This window comes from Chrysochloris asiatica, unplaced genomic scaffold (assembly GCF_000296735.1).
Source record: "Chrysochloris asiatica unplaced genomic scaffold, ChrAsi1.0 scaffold00147, whole genome shotgun sequence".
NCBI lineage: Eukaryota > Metazoa > Chordata > Mammalia > Afrosoricida > Chrysochloridae > Chrysochloris > Chrysochloris asiatica.
This window is the reverse complement of record NW_006408665.1, coordinates 4,420,269-4,442,977: the sequence shown is the minus strand read 5'-3', so window position 1 is coordinate 4,442,977 and position 22,709 is coordinate 4,420,269. Positions and strand designations below refer to the sequence as shown.

General features: G+C 37.5%; 1 protein-coding gene across 1 annotated transcript in view; it reads left to right on the top strand.

Moving 5' to 3' along the window:
- The window catches only part of FBN2 (fibrillin 2), a 393,529-nt gene that overhangs the window by 233,686 nt on the left and 137,134 nt on the right, over positions 1–22,709 (top strand). The window contains exons 12-15 of the mRNA XM_006870689.1: positions 6,484–6,603; positions 7,544–7,669; positions 11,907–12,029; positions 14,958–15,080. Coding sequence (XP_006870751.1) covers positions 6,484–6,603; positions 7,544–7,669; positions 11,907–12,029; positions 14,958–15,080 — 492 coding nt within the window. The remainder of the gene's footprint in view (positions 1–6,483; positions 6,604–7,543; positions 7,670–11,906; positions 12,030–14,957; positions 15,081–22,709) is intronic.

The window sequence follows — 22,709 nt, the reverse complement described above, 5'->3', positions numbered from 1 at the left end:
CCTGCAAGCATACATTGACAGAGAACTTCCAGAGGTTCAAGCTGGATTCAGAAGAGGACGTGGAATGAGGGATATCATTGCTGATGTCTGATGGATCTTGGCTGAAAGCAGAGAATAACAGAAAGATACTTACCTGTGCTTTACTGACTATGCAAAGGATCATAGCTTGTCATGACCCACACAATTGAAATTGTGTGGATCATGACAAGCTATGGACAACATTGCAAAGTACGAGTATTCCAGAACACTTAATTGTACTCATGAGGAATCTGTACATGGAACAAGAAGCAGTTGTTCGAACAGAACATAGGAACACTGAATAGTTTAAAATTAAGAAACGTGTGCAACAGGGTTGTACTCTTTCGCCATACTTTTTCAACCTGTATGCTGAGCAGATGATCCAAGAAGCTGGGTTCTGTGAAGAAAAACGTGGCATCAGGATTGGAAGAAGACTCATTAACAACCTGCAATACACAGATGATACAACCTTGCTTGATGAAAGTGAAGAGGACTTAAAATATTTACTGATGAAGATCAAAGAGCACAGCCTTTGGTGTAGATTGCATCTCAATATAAAGACAACAAAATCCTCACCACTAGACCAATAAACAACATTCTTATCAAGAGAAAAGATTAAAGTTGTCAAAAACTTCATTCTTCTTGGATCAACCATCAACATTCATAGAAGCAGCAGTAAAGAAATCAAACAACATATCGCATTAAGCAAATCTGCTGCACAAGACCTTTTTAAAGTATTGAAGAGCTAAGAAGTCAGCTTGAGGACTAAGGTGTGCCTGACCCAAGCTATGGTATTTTCAATAACCTCATATGCATATGAAAGCTGAACAGTGAATAAGGAAAACCATAGAAGAATCCATGCTTTTGAGTTATGGTGTTAGAGGTGAATACTGAAAGTGCCATGGGCTTCCAAAAGAACCAACAGATCTGTGTTGTAAGAAGTGCAGCCAGAGTGCTCCTTGGAGGCCAGGGTGGCCAAACTTCATCTTTCATACTTCAGACATATTGTCAGGAGGGACCAGTCGCTGGAGAAGGTTAGCATGTTTGATAAAGTGGAGGGTCAGAGACAAAGAGGAAGACCCCCAGCAAGATGAATTGGCAAAGTGGCAGCATCAATGGGCTTCAAGTAAGGCGACAATTGTTAGTTTGGCTCTGGACTGGGCAGTGTTTTATTCTGTTGTACATAGGAACCTAACAACAACAATATTTGGTAATGGTTCTATTTAGTATAACCCAAAGTACCATATTTAGGTTTCTTTGGCCTTCCAATATGAAAAACCAGGTACATGGAGAAAATCATAATTTTTCCAAGTTAAACTGAAGAATCTAAGTGTACTATGATTATAAACAAAAATGTGAACCAGTTATGTTTTAGAAAAATTAATCATTCTAGGATAAGTGTTGAACTGCTAACTGCAAGATAGGTGGTTCAAACCCACCAGCTGCTCCTTGGGAACCCGACACAGGTCACTATGGGTTGGAACTGACTCAATGGCACTTAATAACAAAAACAGCAATCATTCTAAACTACGTACAGAGCTACAAGATGGAGTGATCAAATAAGGATTAGTTTAGAGTCGGTCTCTATATATACACAGCTTGTGTGCGCTAGACCACCCTTTAGAGTGTCTCTCATATAGTCTTCTAAGTCTATACGAATGGCACATACTTGGGCGGCACCATGCATAACCATATGGTATAGCCCTGACTTCGCTTGATGCTTGCTTAACTGATAGACCACCTGAGTCATAGTGTTATTTTTGGTCCATGAAATGCTGATTGTTGTTAAGTGCTGTCGAGGAGGGTCCAACTTATAGCAACCCTGTATAGGGTTTCCAAGGAGCAGCTAGTGTGTTTGAACTGCTGGCTTTGTGGTTTGTAGTCCAGTGCTGATTCTAAAATGCCACACCAGGAGTCCTGATACATGTATTCTTATTATAGGACTTTACAATCAGGACATGCTAACTGTACAACATAAAAGTATAAAATATTCTCTTTCACATACATAGAATTATTATCTATTAAACTGAACTTTGACTATTTGTATTTTGCTATTAATATTTTTATTCATACATTTCTCATTTCTCATTGTATGATTTATTACCCAACAAGTAATAATAGACCACAATAGAATATTTTCTATAAATTAGACAAAAATACACCATGTATTTCATATTAACACTCACATGTACTTAATTTAGCTCATAATACATCTATACTCTGAGGGAATATATTTGATCTGCCTTTAAGGATCAGAAGTTCCTTTCTGTAGGTATTCTGGCCCCAATCTTTAACCAGAGTTCTGGTAGAGAACTGAACTGCAGAAAATTATTTGAATGACTGTTTTCTCTAAAGGGAGAGGCATAACCAGGACTTCTGTTTTTGTTTAGAATAAAAATTACCCATGGCAACGTTTTTTGTTGTTGTTTAGAATACAAATTACCATTTATTGGGTATCGACTCTGAAGTTCTGTGTCCTTATGCCAGTGATTGTACTTAGCTTTTCATTTTTTTAGCTTTTTATTGTCAATTGGGTGCTGGTCTGCAAGCACATTTTGTTTCATCTCATTGCTTGAGAACCCCTTAGTGTTACATCACTGATCCTGTTTCCTCCCTGCATTTCCTGTTTCTATACCTCCTTCTTTCCTAACCCTTCAGTACTTTGTCCTTGGGCAAGCACTGCCCTTTTAATCTCAATTGGTGAAATATTTTAAAGTATGCATACCTAACTAATGTTATTGCTCCATTTATAGGGTGCAATTACTTGGTTGAAAATTGAGCCACAGAGGGATAAATTCAGTTTTAAACCTGAAGGGTAACTAAGAGTGATAGATCCAGGGGTCCTGCCAGTCTACATTTGACCAGTAAACCTGGCCTTTTATATGATTTTGAGTTTTGTTCCATATTTTTCTCTTACTCTATCCAGGACCTTCTAATGTGATCCATTTGATAGTATTTTTTAGTGGTAATTGCACACCATCTAGTTGTGGTCTCCGAGTTGGTGAGACTGTTTAGGTGGTCCATTATTAGTCCATCGGGCTGTTTCCATGAATCTTTAAATTTCATCATTATTCTTTCTTCCAAACAAAAGAAAGACCTATAATTGCCTACTACTCATGAGCTTTTAAGACCCCATTAGCTACTCATCAAATCAGGATGCAGAGCATTGTCTTTGAGAACTGTGTTATTCCAGTTGACCATGGTTTCTAACAAGACAATAGTTCTGAGTTCACTGACCCAGCAACTGGTACTCCTGATGCAGAGGAGATGAATATCTTACTGGATGAGGATTGGATTTTTCACAGAACCCAAAGGAGATGTGCTTCTGCTGATATCCTTTTGAAATTCTGTCTAATGTAGTGTTGGGATTACTTGTCTGCATTGTTAATATGGTAATGTAAGTTATACAAATCTCCAGTATCTGTATTGTACTCGAACTTTGTCTTAAACAGTTCCATTCTGGATGGATCTCATTATCTAGCTCTGCAGAGATAAAGCTTCAGGACCATCATATCTCATTTCTAACTATTGTAATTAATAGACATGGAGTTCAACAGTTCAGAACATGATTTTTAAATGTTTAAAATTCTGTCCTCTTTCTAGTGTCAGTTTTTAATCATTTGTGATTATAAACAAGATCGGATGCCAAGGAACACTAATAATGACATAAATTTAAAACTGGTTATTTTGAATTATTAGAGTTCAGGTTGAGTGGTAACTATTTTATGTATACCTGTGTTTTGAGGGACAAAAATTTGCCATTGATACTTGGAGCTTTTGTCATATAGCCAATGAAGGAATATAACATAAGTAAGTACTGTATTAAAGGGTCAAGACAAGGAAAATATAATTGGATTTCATTTTACTGTGATGTAAGTCACCCATTCAGTCTGGTTCTGTGGGTTAACGTGCTGGACTGCAAAGTCAGTTTGGACCTTGCGCTAGGTCAGTGGTTTAAGCTCACCAGCTGCCCCTTGGAAGCCCTATAAAGGGTCGCTATGTGTCAGAACGGATTCAACAGCACTTAACAACAACATGTATGCATACCTACACACACACACACACACACATACATACACTATGTTATATAGTTGTTGTCGTGTTAGGTACCATCAAGTTGGTTACGACCCATAGTGATCCTGTGGTTTATGAGGATTGGCTGATGAGCTTGAACTGCTGACCTTGTGATTCAAGCCAACTTGGCATTTCAAACTAACCTTGCAATCCAGCGCATTAACCCATAGCACCACATAGGTATATGCTTATATATATATACACAAAATAGGAATAGTAACTATTTTTCAAGGACTAAATAATCTTAGAGAATTCAGCCATTTTTTATAATCAGCATTTGGGGCAATTACTTCATTTATTTCAGGATCTTAGAAATCTCCTGAACTTCTTAAAAATAGTCACTCCCCAGTAAAAACTTAGGAAGAAAGGAAAGTGCACAGATTAGTTTTTAAGTATTCTGGTTTCTGTACGTAAGGCAAAACAAATGTCATCACTGGAGATACTAGGTTTTAGTAATCAGAATAAAGAGGTATGAAATGCATATTTCAGAGGGTGGCAGTGGTCATTTGTGATTAGTTTAAAACGTAATCTATTAAAATAACATGAGGGTTTGAAAGTCCTATGAAATTGTGAAGTCAATAGTTCTTTCATGATTATTTTTACTTTCAAAGAAGAAATAGATAAATCAACTATTATTTATCCTAAGACTACTGAACCATTGGTAGTCTTACTTAGGGCATAAAGAAGCAGACTTGAATTAGGACTTCAATGACAAAATAACTAACAGAGCTGCCATAGCAGCAAGGAATGCTGGGAAGAGTTTATTTACCTAAAGAGGACACAGCATTGCTGCGAGGTCTCTCATTTCTTCAACAGAGCAGACTTTTACATGGAGACTTAACTTTTATAAAGATCTATTTCAACACATTTTAAGTTGGTGCATTTCAGTGTTATGTATACACAGAAAGTTTAAACTGAAGGTAATATTTTTTATTGGAAAGCCCATTTACTATACTATTCTAGTGCTTAACTGACACTCTAATGTCCCTTTTTCTCATTTTGCTTCCTTACTTTGACTTGATGTTATCAGCCAAAAGTTTAAATATAAGTAGGTCTTAATGGGCTGAGGGAATGTTTGAATGAATTGGAAAAACATTTAATCCTGTTATTCTTTTTTTAAATTTTATTCATTATGAATTGGGTTTCCTCTCCCCACCCTCCACCCTTTACCAGAAAAACCTTAATTGCACTCAGTCTGAGTGTTTATATAAATGAGGCTGGCGAGTTTGATAGAGTACAGTTTCTTTTCTAAGAACATCTGTGAAGGGAGTAATCTGTTTATTAAAATGGTAAATCTGTGAGTTGATTTTATTGTTGTAATCTCCAATTTAGTTGAAACCATATACGCTAATGGCTTCTACATGTATGAGGGGACTTGCAAACATTCATGGAAAAAAATGAATTAAAATATAATGGAAAAATATATATATATATATAATGGAGTTTTCCACTAACTTTTTGAAGCCCCCTCATAGATGTAATGGCAAATCAGTATTTCCTCACAGGCCATATTCAAATATATATATTAATTTGCCATCATTCAAAATAATATTTAGTGGGTATTACAGAGAGAAGATGAATTAAACTTCTAACACTGAATGGCACTTATGGGACTGAATTCATCCAAACTCTTCCATCTGTAAGACATACTTGGTTTTACAGACCTTGAATTCTGCAGTGCAGGTTAAATTGAATTGAGTTTTAAGGATCTGAATGAAAAAATGGGTGGCATTTAAGATGAGAACTAAAATCAAAGAATCCTCAAGAAACCTGAAGCTACTGAAAATATGGGGCTTTGTTTTCATTAATGTTCACATTCCACCTCACTCTATGTTTAATCTTGAAAATATTATACAAGCCCCCCAAAAAGTATACATATACTTGAGTTCACTAACACATACAAATAATAACCAAAAAATTCACAACCATTAGTCTTTTCCTTTAAGACTAATAGTGGTAACAGCATGCAATAAATATGCATCTTCAAAAACTTTTCGTTGTTCTCTGACACTGTCCTGCAACTTAGAAGGACTTTCAAATCTAGACTCCGTTAGAAATAAGGATGTCATCCTATGTATATGAAGAACTCTTAACTGACTCATTTCATAGCCCATGCTTTTAAGCATTGTTCAGTTTTTTAATAGAAAAATCATTATTTCTTGATTAAAGCAAATTCTTTTATAGTTCCATTAGGCAATAATTTTATAAGTCCCCAGACTAGCCTCCGTATGCATTTGAAGAAAGGAACTTTCGCTCATTTATAAATACTCCGATATTTAGACTGTTACCACCAACTGGCCGTCTCTCACATTTGGGAAGGCTAAATGTACTTTAAACAAACATCTCTACAAATGGAGTGAAGTCTGTAATGGTTTCTTTTGCTGCTCACAGATGTTGATGAATGCACGTCAAATCCCTGCACTAATGGAGATTGTGTTAACACACCTGGATCCTATTATTGCAAATGTCATGCTGGATTCCAGAGGACTCCTACCAAGCAAGCATGCATTGGTAAGGCATTGTTGCTTTCACATATGAAAATGTTCCATGAACTGTAGTGACCACGGCTGTTGAGGTTGAAAGTAAATTTATTAAAGTAAGACATGGAATGAAATAAATGCTGTTATATGACTGCAGATTTATTTTATGCTTCCCTTACAGAATAAAGCCCCTCAAAGGTGCTACCTTTAAACATAAACACTATTTGCATAGATAACCCATGCTTCCTGGTATCCAACTTTTCTAAAATTCGTTTCCCTTCTTTCCCTAGACTGCTGTTTCCTTTCTCCAAGTAACATCAATAGTATTATAGCATTCTATAATTACCCAGGCTTAAGATTTATAGTCATTTTCAACTACTGTTTTCTTTACACCCAACACATAGTCCAACACCAAATCATGACTGGTCTTTGGTCACAGCTTCATTGTTACACCCATCACTGTCGTCCAAGTGCTACTTCACTGCTGATTCATCTCAGAATCCTTTTAACAGATGACTCTGCTTGTCTTCTTTTTCATTTCCTATTCATTCTCAGGCAGCGGTTTCAATCAACAATCTCCAGCAGTTCTCATCATACGACTTTTAATCCAGAACCTCTGGAGTTACTTTATTCTTACCTGATTCCTTGCTCTGACTTTCAAGTCTTCCACTACCATGTCAAAAAACAGTTGTACCTGTAATTCCAATGGCATTGCCGCCTCCTCTCGTAAACTTGCTACGCACCAGTTTCATTTTTCTATTATTTTTTCTTCTTCTTCAGCTACTGTAAGTCAGAGCTGTACAATTGCTTACACCTACCTACCAAAGAAAAAAGCTAGTGAGAGAGAAAAATTTTTCTGAAGTAATTATATGTAAAAACAATCTTTACATTTAGAATTGCATTTGTTATTTTTACCATTCCTCTCTATAAATATTGTAACAATAATATGTTTGGCCGTGTTAATCTTTCAGATATTGATGAGTGCATCCAGAATGGAGTTCTTTGTAAAAATGGTCGATGTGTGAATACAGATGGAAGTTTCCAGTGCATTTGCAATGCTGGCTTTGAATTAACTACCGATGGAAAAAACTGTGTTGGTATGGAAACTGCCTGGTCCCTTGCAAAAGATTTTTAAAACACATATATGTTTTCACTTAGAATCATATCTACTGTTTCCATAAAAGTTCACACACCGCATATGTGAGAGTTCTTTAAATGGCTTGTTTTTGTTATGTGCCCTGTCGTTGGTTCTGACTCATAGAGACCCTGAATAGGATTTCTGAGAAGTGACTGGTGGATTTTGAACTGCTTACCTTGTGGTTAGCAGTCTAGTGCTTATCATACAGTGCCACACCAGGACTTATATAACTTAGATACAATATAATGTTTTTAACATGAGACTGTTTCAGTGATCAAAGAAACTATTGGAAGTGTTTTAACAAAAAAATTTACTACTTCTGGAAATGTTCTGTGTGGTATTTTTTTTTAAGCTCTTATTGTGAGTTGAGTGATATTTTATATGGGAGTACATCAGTTTTGCAAAGGAGCTCTGGTAGCGTAGTGGTTACGAATCGGACTGCGAACCTTAAGGTCAGCGGTTCGAAACTACCAGTCGCTCCACGGGAGAAAGATGAGGCTTTCTACTCCCGTAAAGATTTACACCCTCGGAAACCCTGTACAGGGTCGCTATGGGTCGGAACCGACTCGACGGCACTTAACAACAACAACAACATCAGTTTTGCACCCAACCTATTATATTTTGTTTCATTGCAATGATTACAATCCCCTCCATGCATCATTGGTTAACAGTATTTGCTTCTATTCCCACTGTTTTATTTTTATGTACACAAAAACAGGCAGAAAAATATAATTGCTTAAACCACCAAAGGGCACATGCTGCAAGCCAGCTTCCTGGCCACCAGCACACAGCCTTTCTCTTTGCATGAGTCTAGAGTCCTCAACTGCTGTATCTCTCCATGCCATCACCTCTGCCTCCATATCTGGTGTTGCTGCTTCTCTGGTTAGGATCCTGCATAACCCTTATGCTCTTCTCTCTTGATGGTCCTAGGGTCCTCTGTTCCTGCAATATAAGATTAAGTACTCCCCCCTTTTTGTTATACAACCTCTACCTTTATAGTTTGACAATTGCAATTAGTCATAATAACAATGATTCACTATAGAATCAAAAGAATCCTATCCCTATCTCCTCTCAGCAGATCCATCTAGGCAAGATGAAAACTATTCAGTGGGGATTCGACCTTCTCCTGCACACTTTGAAACTAAACTCCCTCTTGAAGACTTGTAAGCCAGTCACTTCATGCCTTTATAGTACCCCATCTTAGATAGCCAGTGTCTAAGTTGCCCGTCCTTATCAGCGCTGTGTACAGAGGAGATAGGCTTGATCCTTGATATGAAGACTCTTCCTCTCAGTTGGTATTTTGAGCTACTACAGAGAAAATGAGGAAGACCCCCCAATGAGATGGATTGGCCAAGTGGCAGCATCAGTGGACTCAAGTATGGCAACAGTAGTGAGGTTGGCCCAGGACCAGGCAGTGTTTCTTTCTGCTGTGCATAAGGTTGCTATGGGTCAGTACTAACTCGATGGCACCTAACAACAACAACAACAACAACAAACATCCATAAATAGAGTCCTGGTGTGGTGCTGTGGGTTAATGCACCAGACTGCAAAGCCATTTGAACTGCAAGGTCGGCAGTTCAAGCTCACCAGCTGCTCCTGGGAAACCCTATATAGGGTCGCTATGGGTTGGAACCAACTTGACAGCACTTAACAACAACATCCATAAATATAGGTCAAGTTCATCAAATTGTAGCAATTTACACTTGCTTGCTTTATCAAATTTCTTTAACTTCCTCTATTTGAATTCTGATCATTATACTATCGAAGCTAGGTCAAATGGGCCAAGTTTGAGCATTCATGTGCATATCCCTCCGCTTCATATCAGCTGGATGCTTCACGCTCAGCTCTATCCCTCTAAAGCTAGGTCAATGTCCGTGGACTCGGGAATTCCCAAGTCTCCCCAAATTTTGGACTAACCAGCACTTCCTTTTCTCTCTCTCAACTCGTGGTCAGTAGGAGTCTATGGAACATGATTGAACTCAGCCCACAGCTTCATTCCTGACTTTCCCTGACTTCACTTACATGTACACCATCACGGTCGCCAGTGAGCTTATATGCTTCCTCATGTGTTCCTTTGAGTTTCAGTCTTGGTGGGGTGTTTGTCCTGAAGGGACTTGATTTCTTGCCTTGATGGCTCCCCGATGAATAACTTGCTTGTTCTAGTTCTTGTTCTTGTAAAAGCCAAACAGACTACTGTTTTTGTTTTTTCTTGCTGGTCTTTCTTTTAAGAAGTATCTTCTGTTCCTCTAGCTGCTACAGGCTGGTCTGCTTGTCCTTTCAAGTGGAACTGTCCCACCTCAGAATGTTATGAATGGGTCTTAGGATACCACCTCAGGTCCTATACACTACAAAGAATCCACAAGAAGCTTATTCCACTGGGCAACTTCTAGAACCCCTTTTATTCCAATCAGTTGCAGGCTGAAGATGGGCTTATAAGCTTTCTGTAATCCTGTTTCCTAATACTCCTTTCTATACCACTCAAATGTCTATTTTAAAACAGTAGGCAAGGGAAACCAATATTCATAAGACAGTCAAGCATCCTAACATTATTACCCCTCTTTTACCCATTCAGACTATGCCTCAATACCTGTATCACAGAGCCCTGTTGTTCCAAGGTTGAGCATACATCTTTATTTATCTCTGTCCCATGGTATATGTTTAATAGATGATTTGTGTGCCATCAAGTAGATTCCAACTCATAACAACCCTATAGAACAAAGTAGAAATGTCCCCATCAGTTTACCTAGGCTGAAATCGTGATGAGAACACCAGATCTTTTCTCCTGTGAAATTGGTAGATTTGAACCACTAACCTTTTGGTTAGCAGCCAAGAATTTAATCACTGCATCACTAGGATGTCTTTGTTTTAACTGTAAATAGAAGTTATTCATCGTAAGTTCAAATTGCTCTTTAATGCACTGATATCTGGATGTGTTTTCTCAATAGGAGAAAATACAAAAACTTTGGCAGCACATTATATTTCATCCACTAATAAAATTCCAGGTCATTTCATTTTCAGTGAGGTTTATTCTTGATTTATCTTCTTTTACAAAAGAAACACTCACTGAAATCTTACTACTGAAATCCTCTTTTGGATTTCAAAATAAAACACTCCTGGGGTATGTGGTTTTATTCACAGCTAAAAGGAACCCCAGTGGAGTGTCACTCCACTGGAGGAATTCTGGGTACGTAGTGGATTACAAACTGAGCTGCTGACTGCAAGGTCAGTAGTTCAGATCTGTGGGAGAAAGATGAGGCTATCTGCTCCCATGAAGATTTACGGCCTCGGAAACCCTATTCAGTGTATCTATGAATTGGAACTGACTCCACAACACATAACTACCACCTAACCACCAGTGGAGCAGGAGTTAAGTGCTTGACCATCAAACACAAGGTTGATAGTTAAACCCACCATCTTCTCTGTAGAAAAAAAGATGTTGAGGTCTGCTTCTGTAAAGAGTGTAGCCTTGGAAACCTTATGGGGCAGTTATACTCTATTGTATAATGTTGCCGTGAGACAGATTCAACTGTGCAACACTGGATTTGTTTGTTGTTTCCTTTGTCATTTGCTTTTTTTTTTTGTTTTATTGTGCATTATGTGATAGTTTACATGGGAGAACATAACTTTACATTCATCCTATCATATATCGTTTCATTGCCATGGTTATAGTCCCCTTCTGCTCCCCCACCCTGGTCATCAGCACACAGCCCCTCTCCCTCTCTGTGTCTAAAGTCCCAGCTACTCCATCTCTCCACGTCATCAATTCTGCCTTCATCTCAGGCGTCACTACGTCTCTGGGTAAGGTCCCGCTCTCTGCTCCTCTCCTTTGATGGTTCCAGGGACCTCCACTCCTAAACTGCAAATTTAATCACTCTCCTCCTTGCTTTAAAACATCTACCTTTATATTTCCAACCCTTACAATCAGTCCTGATAACAATTATTTACTTGGATTTGGTTTTATGATGGCAAATTAATACAAAAGTTATTGAAATCTTTTATGTCCCTTATTTTCAAAGATCTTTCACAGTCTCTACAATATCTGCTCATACTCAGTGGACATTTATCTTTAAACACATACAAAAAAACGTGAGCACATGGCTCATTTATGTAGTGGAATTTGAGCAGGGTTTGTTGGTGGAAGGAGAGGGCTCCTCAAGGTCAGTTATTGAAATCACTCTCTCCCTTTCTTTCTGTAGATCATGATGAATGTACAACTACCAACATGTGTTTGAATGGGATGTGCATTAATGAAGATGGCAGCTTCAAGTGCATCTGCAAACCAGGATTTGTCTTGGCTCCAAATGGGCGTTACTGTACTGGTAGGTGTGGCTTTGAAATTGGAAAATAACTGTGATTAAAATCATCTTTTTTTAATTTGACTGAATCATGGAAGAGTTAACGTCAATTTTTTTCATGTGGATTTCATATTATTTGCATCTTTCACTCATTCAATAAGGCAGGTGTGTAGAGCTTCCTACAATAACACGGATTGTGATGTAGAGTGCTATAATGTGTGTACAAAAATAAAAATGGTAATAGAGAAAATTAAGGGAATGATAAATTGGTTTTAGCAAGTCTGGAGGAGATAATATAGAAATATTTTCTCTCTATTCATTTCCTAATGAAAAACAATGAAGGGAAGAAACCTAGAAAGATGTTCAATTTTATGTGGTGGTTTTCAGAACTAGATTTTTCACTATTGAATATTTTGTTGTTAAGTGCCATCAAATCAGTTCCGACTCACAGCGACCCTTTTTATAGTATTTCTGAGGAGCAGTTGGTGGGTTTTAACTGCCAGCTTTGTGGTTTGCAGTCCAGTGCTGATCCTACATTCCCACACGAGGAGTCCATTGTATGTTATTGGTCTATAATTACATTTTTTTCCATAAATCTAATCTACCAGTTGGAGATGGTATCATTACTGAAAAACGTCACATTGATTTTGTGAAAAAAAAATAATAATTGGAATATTCTTTTTATTATTTTCATATAAACCCATTTCAAAAAGTGAAGTTCTATGCTTTAGTAAGCAGATTTTCCTCTTAGAAATTAATGAGATGACTTATGTGAATTCTCACTATTGGAATTTAGTAAGGTGGAACATATTTGTACTTCCTACTTACAAATGAGTCTATTTTCTTTCTTTCTTCAAGTTTCCTCCTTTTAGAATAAAATAAGTTAATGACTTCTTTCTGCCTTCAGTTGTACAAATCTCATACCAAATAAGATTTATAACCAATCTTCATAATTTCCTTGAAATTTTTGGAATGGTAGAGAGAGAAATATGATTCTCATATTTCCTGATAACAAATGGTTTTTGACTCTCCAAGAAAGAAAATTACAGGATTAAATAGAAATAGTGTAGCTTTGTTGATTGAGCTAATGATTGGAATGTCATCTCAAGGTTAGCTGACTTGGATTTAACATGTTGTTGTTGTTGTTAAGTGCCGTCGGGTCGGTTCCGACCCATAGTGACCCTGTACAGGGTTTCCGAGGATGTTAATCCTTACGGGAGTAGAAAGCCTCATCTTTCTCCCGCGGAGCAGCTGGTAGTTTCGAACTGCTGACCTTAAGGTTCGCAGCCCAATTCGTAACCACTATGCTACCAGAGCTCCTTTACGTAGGATATGAGATTGGAAGGAACCTTGCTAGCACAGTAGTTTAAGCACTCTGCTGTGTGTGATGGCACTTGACAACAACAGCTCCAAATGTATGTTGTGTAACCAAAAGGGTGGAGGTTCGAACCCATGAGCTGCTCCTCGAAAGAAATGTGGCCGTTGGCTTCCATAAAGACTTACAGTCTTACAAACACTGGTGAAGTTCTACTCTACCCTTATAGGGTTCTGTAAGTCAAAATTTACTAGAGGGCAGTGAGTTTGCTTTTCGTATTTTTGTTTATTTTGTGAGATTAGAGTTTTGTTCCAGGGTGTAGCATTATATTATAGTACATACATTTGCTTTTTCATTTCTTTGGAAAATAAAATACATGTGTAAAGATTACCTAGATTTCACTAATTTCTGCTTTCTGAAAATTAATTTTTATTCATTTTCTTATATATGTAATAAAAAAAAGTCTTCACCTATTCATAATTTGGCAACTCTATGTTTTGAAAGCCTATTTCAACTTTTGGAGAAGTAATTTGATGTTTGGTTATATTTGATAAATTAAAGTCAATCTCACATTAGAAGCAGTACCCCAAATTATTTTATAATTATGAACTGATCAAATTAATATTTTTAAAATTGTATTTACCTTTAGTTAAATTTTTATTGAGTGTGACAATAATAAATATTTAAATTTAATGTTTTAAGAACTTATTTAAACTAATCTGAATGAAAATCATTTCATTTTAAACAGGATTAAAAAAAGTAATGAAAAGGGAGTCAGTGAATCACTTCTTTTCTTACGGTAAAGTGAGGCAAATTTCACTCAGTAAATATTTCTGAAATGTGTTTGAAATCATTGTATTTAAATATAAATATTTGTCACATCTATGTGTTCTTCCAAAAGTTATAAAGTAAAAAACAAAAAATTGACAATGTAGGATTATGATAGTATGTAAACTCTGTAATGAAGCTAAAGTCTAATTTACCAAGTAATGGGATATTTTGATCAAAGATTTTATAAATATTGTTGATCAAAATGGGCGGAACCAGAACAAAATTTTGGATTCTTACAAGATTGAGACTTTATGGAGTCGTGGAGGCTATATGAACTTCTGAAATTCTTGATCTGAGATCAAAATTATCCTCTAAAAAAGTATCCTCTAAAATCTTCTGAAAAACCGATAAATACTTAGCTTAACTAGAAAAGAATGTCTATTTTGAGCACTGTGCTGGAGTCCTGGTGTGGCACTGTGGGTTAATGCACCAGACTGCAAAGCCATTTGAACTGCAAGGTTGGTAGTGCAAGCTCACCAGCTGCTCCTTGGAGACCCATACAGGGTCGCTGTGAATCGTAACCGACTTGAAGGCACTTAATAACAAATATATCTATATCGAAATCAACAACAGCAACTTGAAAGATTAGATATGAAACTTAGGGGACAGTGACTTTATGTTAATAGGGGAGGAACAACTCAGAAAAGAAAGGTGAGGATGGTTACATAACCAGAAGAGTGGGATGAATTATAATGTGTGATGAATTGATGTATGCTCTACATGTACATTCTCAACCATATAACAGCAACAAAATTATGTTTTTAAATTGCAAAATTATGGTATTGGCTTCTCTTTACTCTGGGCAGATGTTGATGAATGCCAGACCCCAGGAATCTGCATGAATGGACACTGCATCAACAATGAGGGATCCTTCCGCTGTGACTGTCCCCCTGGCCTGGCTGTGGGTGTGGATGGCCGAGTTTGTGTTGGTAAGTTATCCAGTCTGTAATGACTCTAATACCCCAGTGTTCTTTGAACAGTGGACAGAGAGCCTAAACTGCTCATTCAGACTTACCTGATGAGATGAAATAAAAAATACTGATGAACAAAAATTTTGCCTTAAGCAAAGCATCCTTGAAAATAGCACCTAACTGTGTTCCTGAGCACAATGAATTTAAATTTGTGGCAGGATAGGATAAGCACTGGACTGCTGACCTCAAGGTGGGTGGTTTAAACCCACCAGTGACTCCTTGGAAACCCAATATAGATCACTATGGGGTGGAACCAACTCGATAGCACTTAACAACAATTGTTTAAAAATAAGGCATGAAAAGAAATTATAGTTACATTTAAGTAATCTCTTGTCTTTCTCCAAACAATATTTAGAATGTAAATGATTTGTGGATTAGAAATTGGATTGATATAAAAACTAGAAATTTTCGTAAGTAATTTATTCTTTATCACCATACAAATAACTATGGTGATGGTAGTTATCTGCTGTGGAGACAGTTCTGACTCCTAATGACCCTGTATAGAGTTTCTGAGGCGGTGAATCTTTACAGGAGCAGAAAACCTCATCTTTCTCCTGCAAAACCATTGGTAGTTTTGAACTGCAGACTTTAAGATTAGCAGCCTGATTTGTAACCACTATGCTATCAAAGTTCCTATGGAAGCAAATAAAGAGTATCAGAGAAAAGATACAGTTTATTCTATTAGAAAATCAGCCAGACATCAGCTTTAAAAAGTTAAGCAAAACAGAAACTTTACTGGCATGTCAAAACCCATCCAACATGTTCTAGCGATAACAAAAACAGAGTGAATTGTAAAAAGACATTCAATACCAGTTTTTTCTCTGAAGCATTTGAGTGAGACCCCTAGAGTGAATTAGCCATTGTGCAACCCCTGTTTTTCAGATTCATAGAGTAAAAACCAGACACAAGCATTGATTTGACAGTATGTATCAGAAAAATAAAATTCATTTTCAGTTATAATTTAGTTAATAATTCTTTAATCTTATGTGAATTCAAATATTTGAACTCCAAAGGGAGATTTAAAAAATGAAGAAGAAGCAGATGGAAATAATCTTTTCACTGACGTTTAACCACTCTCTCCAATCTAGGATTTATTACAGTCTACAAGGTTGTCAGTATTTTGTTCAGGGATATTTCAAATACAGCAACTAGAGGAATGTAGCTCCTTCCTGCTTGGAGAACTAAAATATTTTCAGTTGCTTTAAGACACTTTGTTGTTATTTCCTTTACTTAAATGATTTCACTGAAATCTACAATGAATACAAAGTCTTGTTTTGGAGGGAAATTTTCTTTTTTAAGGCCACCAACATATGAGTTGTTGCTGATGTTAATTACTATGGAGTGGATTCCAACTCTTAGTGACCATGTATAGGGTTTCCAGTGAATAGTTTTACATCCTCACGGGTGCAGAAAACCTCTTCTTTCTTCTGCAGAGCAACTGGCAAGCTCAAACCATGGACCTTGTGGTTTGCAGTCCAATGCTTGTCATATGTAGCCACTGAGCTCCCCAACAGATAACTGGTATGCTGTAAAGTCAGTTCCAACTTATACTGACCTTTTATAGGGTTTCCAAGGCTTTGAATCTTTACGGGAGCAGAAAGTCTCCTCTTTCTCCTCAAAGTGGCTGGTAGACTTGAGCTACTGGCCTTGAGGTTAGCAACCTAATGCATATCCCACTATAACTTCAGGACTTCCATAACATAAGAGTAGTTGATAAGCTGTTGTTCAGTGCTGTGGAGTCTGTTCTGACTCATAGTGACTCAGTGTAGGGTTTTCAAGGAGTGGCTCTTGGGTTTGAACCACCAATCTTGTGGTTCTCAGTCCAGTGCTTATCCTATAGTGCTACACACGGAGTCCAACACATGAGTTGCTGTTGTTGTTGTTAAGTGCCATTGAGTTGATTCTGACCCATAACAACCCTGTATAGGGTTTCCAGGGAGCAGCTGGTGAGCTTGAACTGGCAACCTTGTGGTTCAAACTGACTTTGCAGTCCAGCGCATTAGCTTACAGGAGGTTCTGACTCATAGGAACCCTGTATAGCATTTCTGAGATGTAGCTAGTAGGTTTGAACTACTGACTTTGCAGCTCGAACTGATCTTGCAGTCCATTGCTTATACTGCAGCACCATATGGGTAGTTAGAAATTCATTGTTCAACATAAAAATATATTGTCTTCTCTGGGTGTATATAGAAAAGTCATAAGAAATTGTTCGAAATTCCTTTCCCACTCTTTCATGATGTGCTTAATTGAACTTATTAAAAATTAAAACACCATTTGTTATATATAAAAATGCATTATTATTCCTATAATGTGCCTAGATGTGTTTCCTTCATGTCTTCTTCCTCTGGCAAATCTTTTGAAGTTGGGAAATATCACTATCCCAGATTATTAGGGTTAGCACTTTAATTTTAGATTTTTTCTTTTCTGTTATTTGGGTTTTTTGTTTCTCCAGATACTGAACTCTGAGTGTTCTTGTTTTTCATTAAATTAAACTGTTATTGTAACTGGTACATTAAAGAAGCATGATTCCTAAACTGGGTATAAACGAAAGACTTCATTTTTATTTGCCCTCTCTCTTTAAAATGTATTCAGTGAGGACAGTTTATCCAAGGAGTAGGAAGGAAATACCCAGGTCTCCTTATAACTTTATTGACTGTTTATAGGAAATAGAAAGTCTCCTATAGCAAAAGTCTTTTGTAGCAGAAATAATCACAAATAACAAATGATGTCCAATGCCACATAATTACTTCTATTTTTAACTTGTATTTTAGTTCAAATTTCTCTCTTCTTCATGCTTGGACCTTTTATTGTTGTTGTTTTGTTAAGTGCTATCGAGTCAATTCCAACTCATGGCAACCCTGTATAGGATTTACAAGGAGTGGAGGGTGAATTTGAACCACTGACCTTGCATTCCAACACATTATCCAACAGGGCCATAATAGGAATCAATTAGTGAGAAGGTTTTTGACTCCACCAGTGTCACATGGAGGGCAGAGAGGAAAGAAAGGAAGAGCAGAAAAGTTCTTATATTGGTACTCCCCTAATATAGCTTCAAGATTTGGAGGCTCCACAGATGTTTGTAGCCATCTTCTTTCCTTTTGGATGTTTGTCTTAGGCTGGATTTTCTAGAAAAGAAAAACCAGTGAAACATTTGTTGTTGTTGTTTGTTGTTAGGTGCCATTGAGTCAGCACCGACTCACAGCAACCCTATATATACAGCAGAATGAAATGCTGCCAGGTCCTGAGACAACCTCACAATCATTGCTGCGTTAGAGCCCATTTCTGCTACCACTTTCCATTCCGTCTTGTTGGGAGTCTTCCTCCTTTTCTCTGATCCTCCACTTTACCAACCATGATATTCTTCTCCAGGTACTGGTCCCTTCTGAAAAATATGTCCAACGTATGAGAGACGAAGCTTGGCAATCCTGGCTTCCAAGGAGCATTCTGGCTATACTTCTTCCAACACAGATTGGTTTCTTCTTTTGGCGGGCCTGGTGTTTTCAGTATTCTTATCTAACACCATATCTCAAAAGCATCAATTCTTCTATGGTCTTCCTGATTCACTGATCGTCTTTTGCATGCATGAGATTATGGAAAATACCATGACTTGGGTCAGGCATACCTTAGTCCTCAAACTGACATCTTTTCTCTTCAACACTTTAAAGAGGCCTTATGTAGCAGACTTGTCCAATGCAGCGTACCATTTGATATCTTGACTGCTACTTCCATGATTGTTGTTTGTTGATCTGAGCAAAATGAAGTCTTTGACAACTTCAGTCTTGAGGAATTTTTGTTTTTTGTTTTCTTTACATTGAGGTGCAACCCACAATGATGGTTGTGGTCTTTGATATTCATAAGTATTTTAAGTCCTTTTAACTATCAGCAATCAAGATTGTATCATTTGTATATCTCAGGTTGTTAATTAGTCTTTCTTCAGTCCTGATGCCATGTTTTACTTTATACAATCCTGCTTCTCAAATTATTTGCTCAGCATACAGATTGAGTAAGTATGGTGAAAGAATAAAACCCTATCGCACACCTTTCTTAATTTTTAACCATTCGATGTTCCCTAGTTCTGTTCGAACAACTGCCTCAAGAGCACAATTTAGTGTTCTGGAACACTCATTCTCCACAATGTCCATAGCTTGCCGTAACCCACACAATCGAAAGCCTTTGTATAGTCAATAAAGCACAGGTAAACATCTTTCTGGTATTCTCTGCTTTCAACCAAGATCCATCTGATATCAGCAATGGTATCCCTTGTTCCATGTCCTTGTCTGAATCTGGTTTGAACCTCTGGAAGTTCTCTGTAAAAATGTATGGTTGCAGCTGTTTTGAATTATCTTTAGCAAAATTTTCATGCATATGATATTAATGATATTGTCCAGTGATGTCCACGTTCCGTTGGGTCACCTTTCTTTGGAATGGGCACACTACAGATCTCTTCTAGTTAGTTGGCCAGATAGTTGTCTTCCAAATTTCTTGACATAGATGAGTGAGTGCCTCCAGTGCTGCATCAGTTTGTTGGAAGATTTTAATTTGCATTCTGTCAATTCCAGGTGGCTTGGTCTTTGCCAGTGCACCTTGGACTTCTTCCTTTTTTATCATTGACTCTTGAAATAGTTGAACATTGACCATTTCTTTTTAGTACAGGGACTCTGTATATTCCTTCCACCTCCCTTTGATGCTTTCTACATCAATCGATATCTTGGCCATATAATCCTTCAATATTTCAAGTTGAGGCTTGACATTTTTCTTTAGTTTCCTCAGCTTGAGAAATGCTGACTGTGATCTTCTCTTTTTATTTTCTAACTCCAGGTCTTTGCATATTCTTAAACTTTGTATTCTTGAACTGACCTTTGAAATTTTATGTTCAGCTCTTTACCTCCTCATTTCTTCCAAGATGGTCGACCCACATCTGCCTAGCCATTCATTAGTCAGTCTTCCACTCTCACCATCCCTGCTTAGCATCTCCTCCCATCAAGCTCTGTAACCTTTCTTCTGATATTCAGGGTGCCATAATGATCATCTGTGTATCTTTTATTTTGTTTCTTGTATCTTTGTTGTAGAGCATCTGTGTAGTGCATCTGCCTAGTCCACCATCTTGTTGGATGTCCCAACTGGATGAATTTACTTCTGAATTCTCAATCTGGTTTCATTGATCTGTGTGCCTTTCATTGTACAAGTATCAGGCTGTTGTGACCACTATAACTGTCTGGTAGATTTTTAAATCAGGAAGACAGAGACCTCCAACTTTGTACCTCTTCTTAAGTATAACTTTATTTTTTTCCATATAAAGGTGTTGGTTGTTGTTAGTTGCCATTGAGTTAATACCGACTCATAGTGACCCTATGCAAAACAGAACGAAACACTGCCCGATCCTGGGCCAACCTCACAATTGTTGCCACGCTTGAGCACATTGATGCTGCCACTTTGCCAATCCATATTGCTGGAAGTCTTCCTCTTCTCCTCTGACCCTCCACCTTACCAAACATGATATCCTTCTCCAGTGACTGGTCCCTCCTGATAATATGTCTGAAGTATGAGAGATAAAGTTTGGCCATCCTGGACTCCAAGGAGCCCTCTGGCTGCATTTCTTCCAACACAGATCTGTTTGTTCTTTTGGCAGCCTATGGCACTTTCAGTATTCTCCTCCAACAGCATAACTCAAATCATCAATTCTTCTGAAGTCTTCCTTATTCATTGTCCAGCTTTGACATCCATATAAGGATATTAAAAATACAATGGCTTGGGACAGGTGCTCCATCTTTGCTCTTCAACACTTTAAAAAGGTCTTGTGCAGCAGATTTGCCTAATGCAATACATTGTTTGATTTCTTGACTGCTGCTTCTATGAGTGTTGATAGTTGATCCAAGAAAAATAAAGTCCTTGACAACTTACAACTTCAGTCTTTTCTCCATTGACAAGAATGTTGCTTATTGGTCCAATGGTGAGGATTTTTGTTTTCTTTACATTGAGATGCAATTCATACTGAAGGCTGTGCTCTTTGATTTTCATCAGTAAATATTTTAAATCCTCTTCACTTTCAGCCACCACTCATCTGTCAGTTTGTCATACTGTGGTGACTTGTGAGTTGCTGTGATTCTGGAAGCTATGCCACTGGTATTTTAAATACCAGCAGGGTTATGCATGGTGGACAGGTTTCAGATGAGCTTCCAGAAAAAAACAGACTAGGTAGAAGGAATGACAAACTACTTCCAAATATTTAGTTACTGAATACCTTATGAATAGCACAGAAACACTGTCAGATATAGTGTCGGAAAATGAGCCCTTCAGGTTGGAAGGCACTAAAAATGTGACTGGGGAAGAGCTGATGCCTCAAAGTAGAGATGACCGTGATAACACAGATGGAGCAAAGCCTGTGGGAATAAAGCCCACGGGACCTTCATTTGTTGATGGGGCACAACTCAAAATGAAGAGAAACAGCTGTAAACACCCATTAATAATCTGAACATGGACTGTATGAAATATGAATCTAGGAAAATTAGAAATTGTCAAAAATGAAATGGAATGCATAAGCATCGATATCTTAGGCATTAGTGAGCTGAAGTGGACTGGTATTGGCCATTTTAAATCTGACAACCACATGGTACACTATGCCGGGAATGACAAATTGAAGAGGAATGGTGTTGCATTTATTGTCAAAAAGAACATATCCAGATCAGTCATGAGGTACAATGCTGTCTGTGACAGGATAATATCCATGTGCCTATAGGGAAGACCAGTTAATACTACTATTATTCAAATTTACACACCAGCCACTAAAGCCAGTGAAGTTAAAATAGAATTCTACCAACTTCTTCAATCTTAAACTGATCAAACACTCAATTAAGATGTATTGATCATTACTGGTGATTGGAATGCAAAGCTTGAAAGCAAAGAGGAAGGATCAGTAGTTGGAAATATGGCCTTGGTGATAGAAATGATGCTGGAGATCGCATGATAGAATTCTGCAAAATCAATGATTTCTTAATTTCACATATAAAGTTAGTGATCTGTTTTTCCATCTCTTTAAAGAATGATGTTAGAATCTTGATTGGGATTTCATTATATCTGTAAATTGCCTTGGGTAGTGTTGACATTTCACGATGTTAAGTCTTTCTGTCCTTGAGCATGCTATAGTCAGTCTGTTTGGGATTTTGTGTATTAGTGTTTTATAGATTTCTTTGTGTAGTAGGTCTTTTGCTTCTATAGTTAGATTTATTCCTAAGTATTTAAAAGAGCTCTGGTAGCGTAGTGGTTACAAATCGGGCTGCGAGCCTTAAGGTCAGTGGTTCGAAACTACCAGCCACTCCGCGGGAGAAAGATGAGGCTTTCTACTCCCATAAAGATTTATACCCTCGGAAACCCTGTATAGGGTCGCTATGGGTCGGTACCGACTCGATGGCACTTAACAACAACAACAATTTCTTCTTTTGGGTGGCTATTGTTTTCTTGGTTTACTTTTCAGATCTCTCTTTATCAATGTAAAGGAATCTGACTGAATCTTTCAATGAGTTTTTTTGCTGAGTCTTTGGAATTTTATATGGTAAGGATCTTATCATTTGCAAATAGAATCTTATTTCT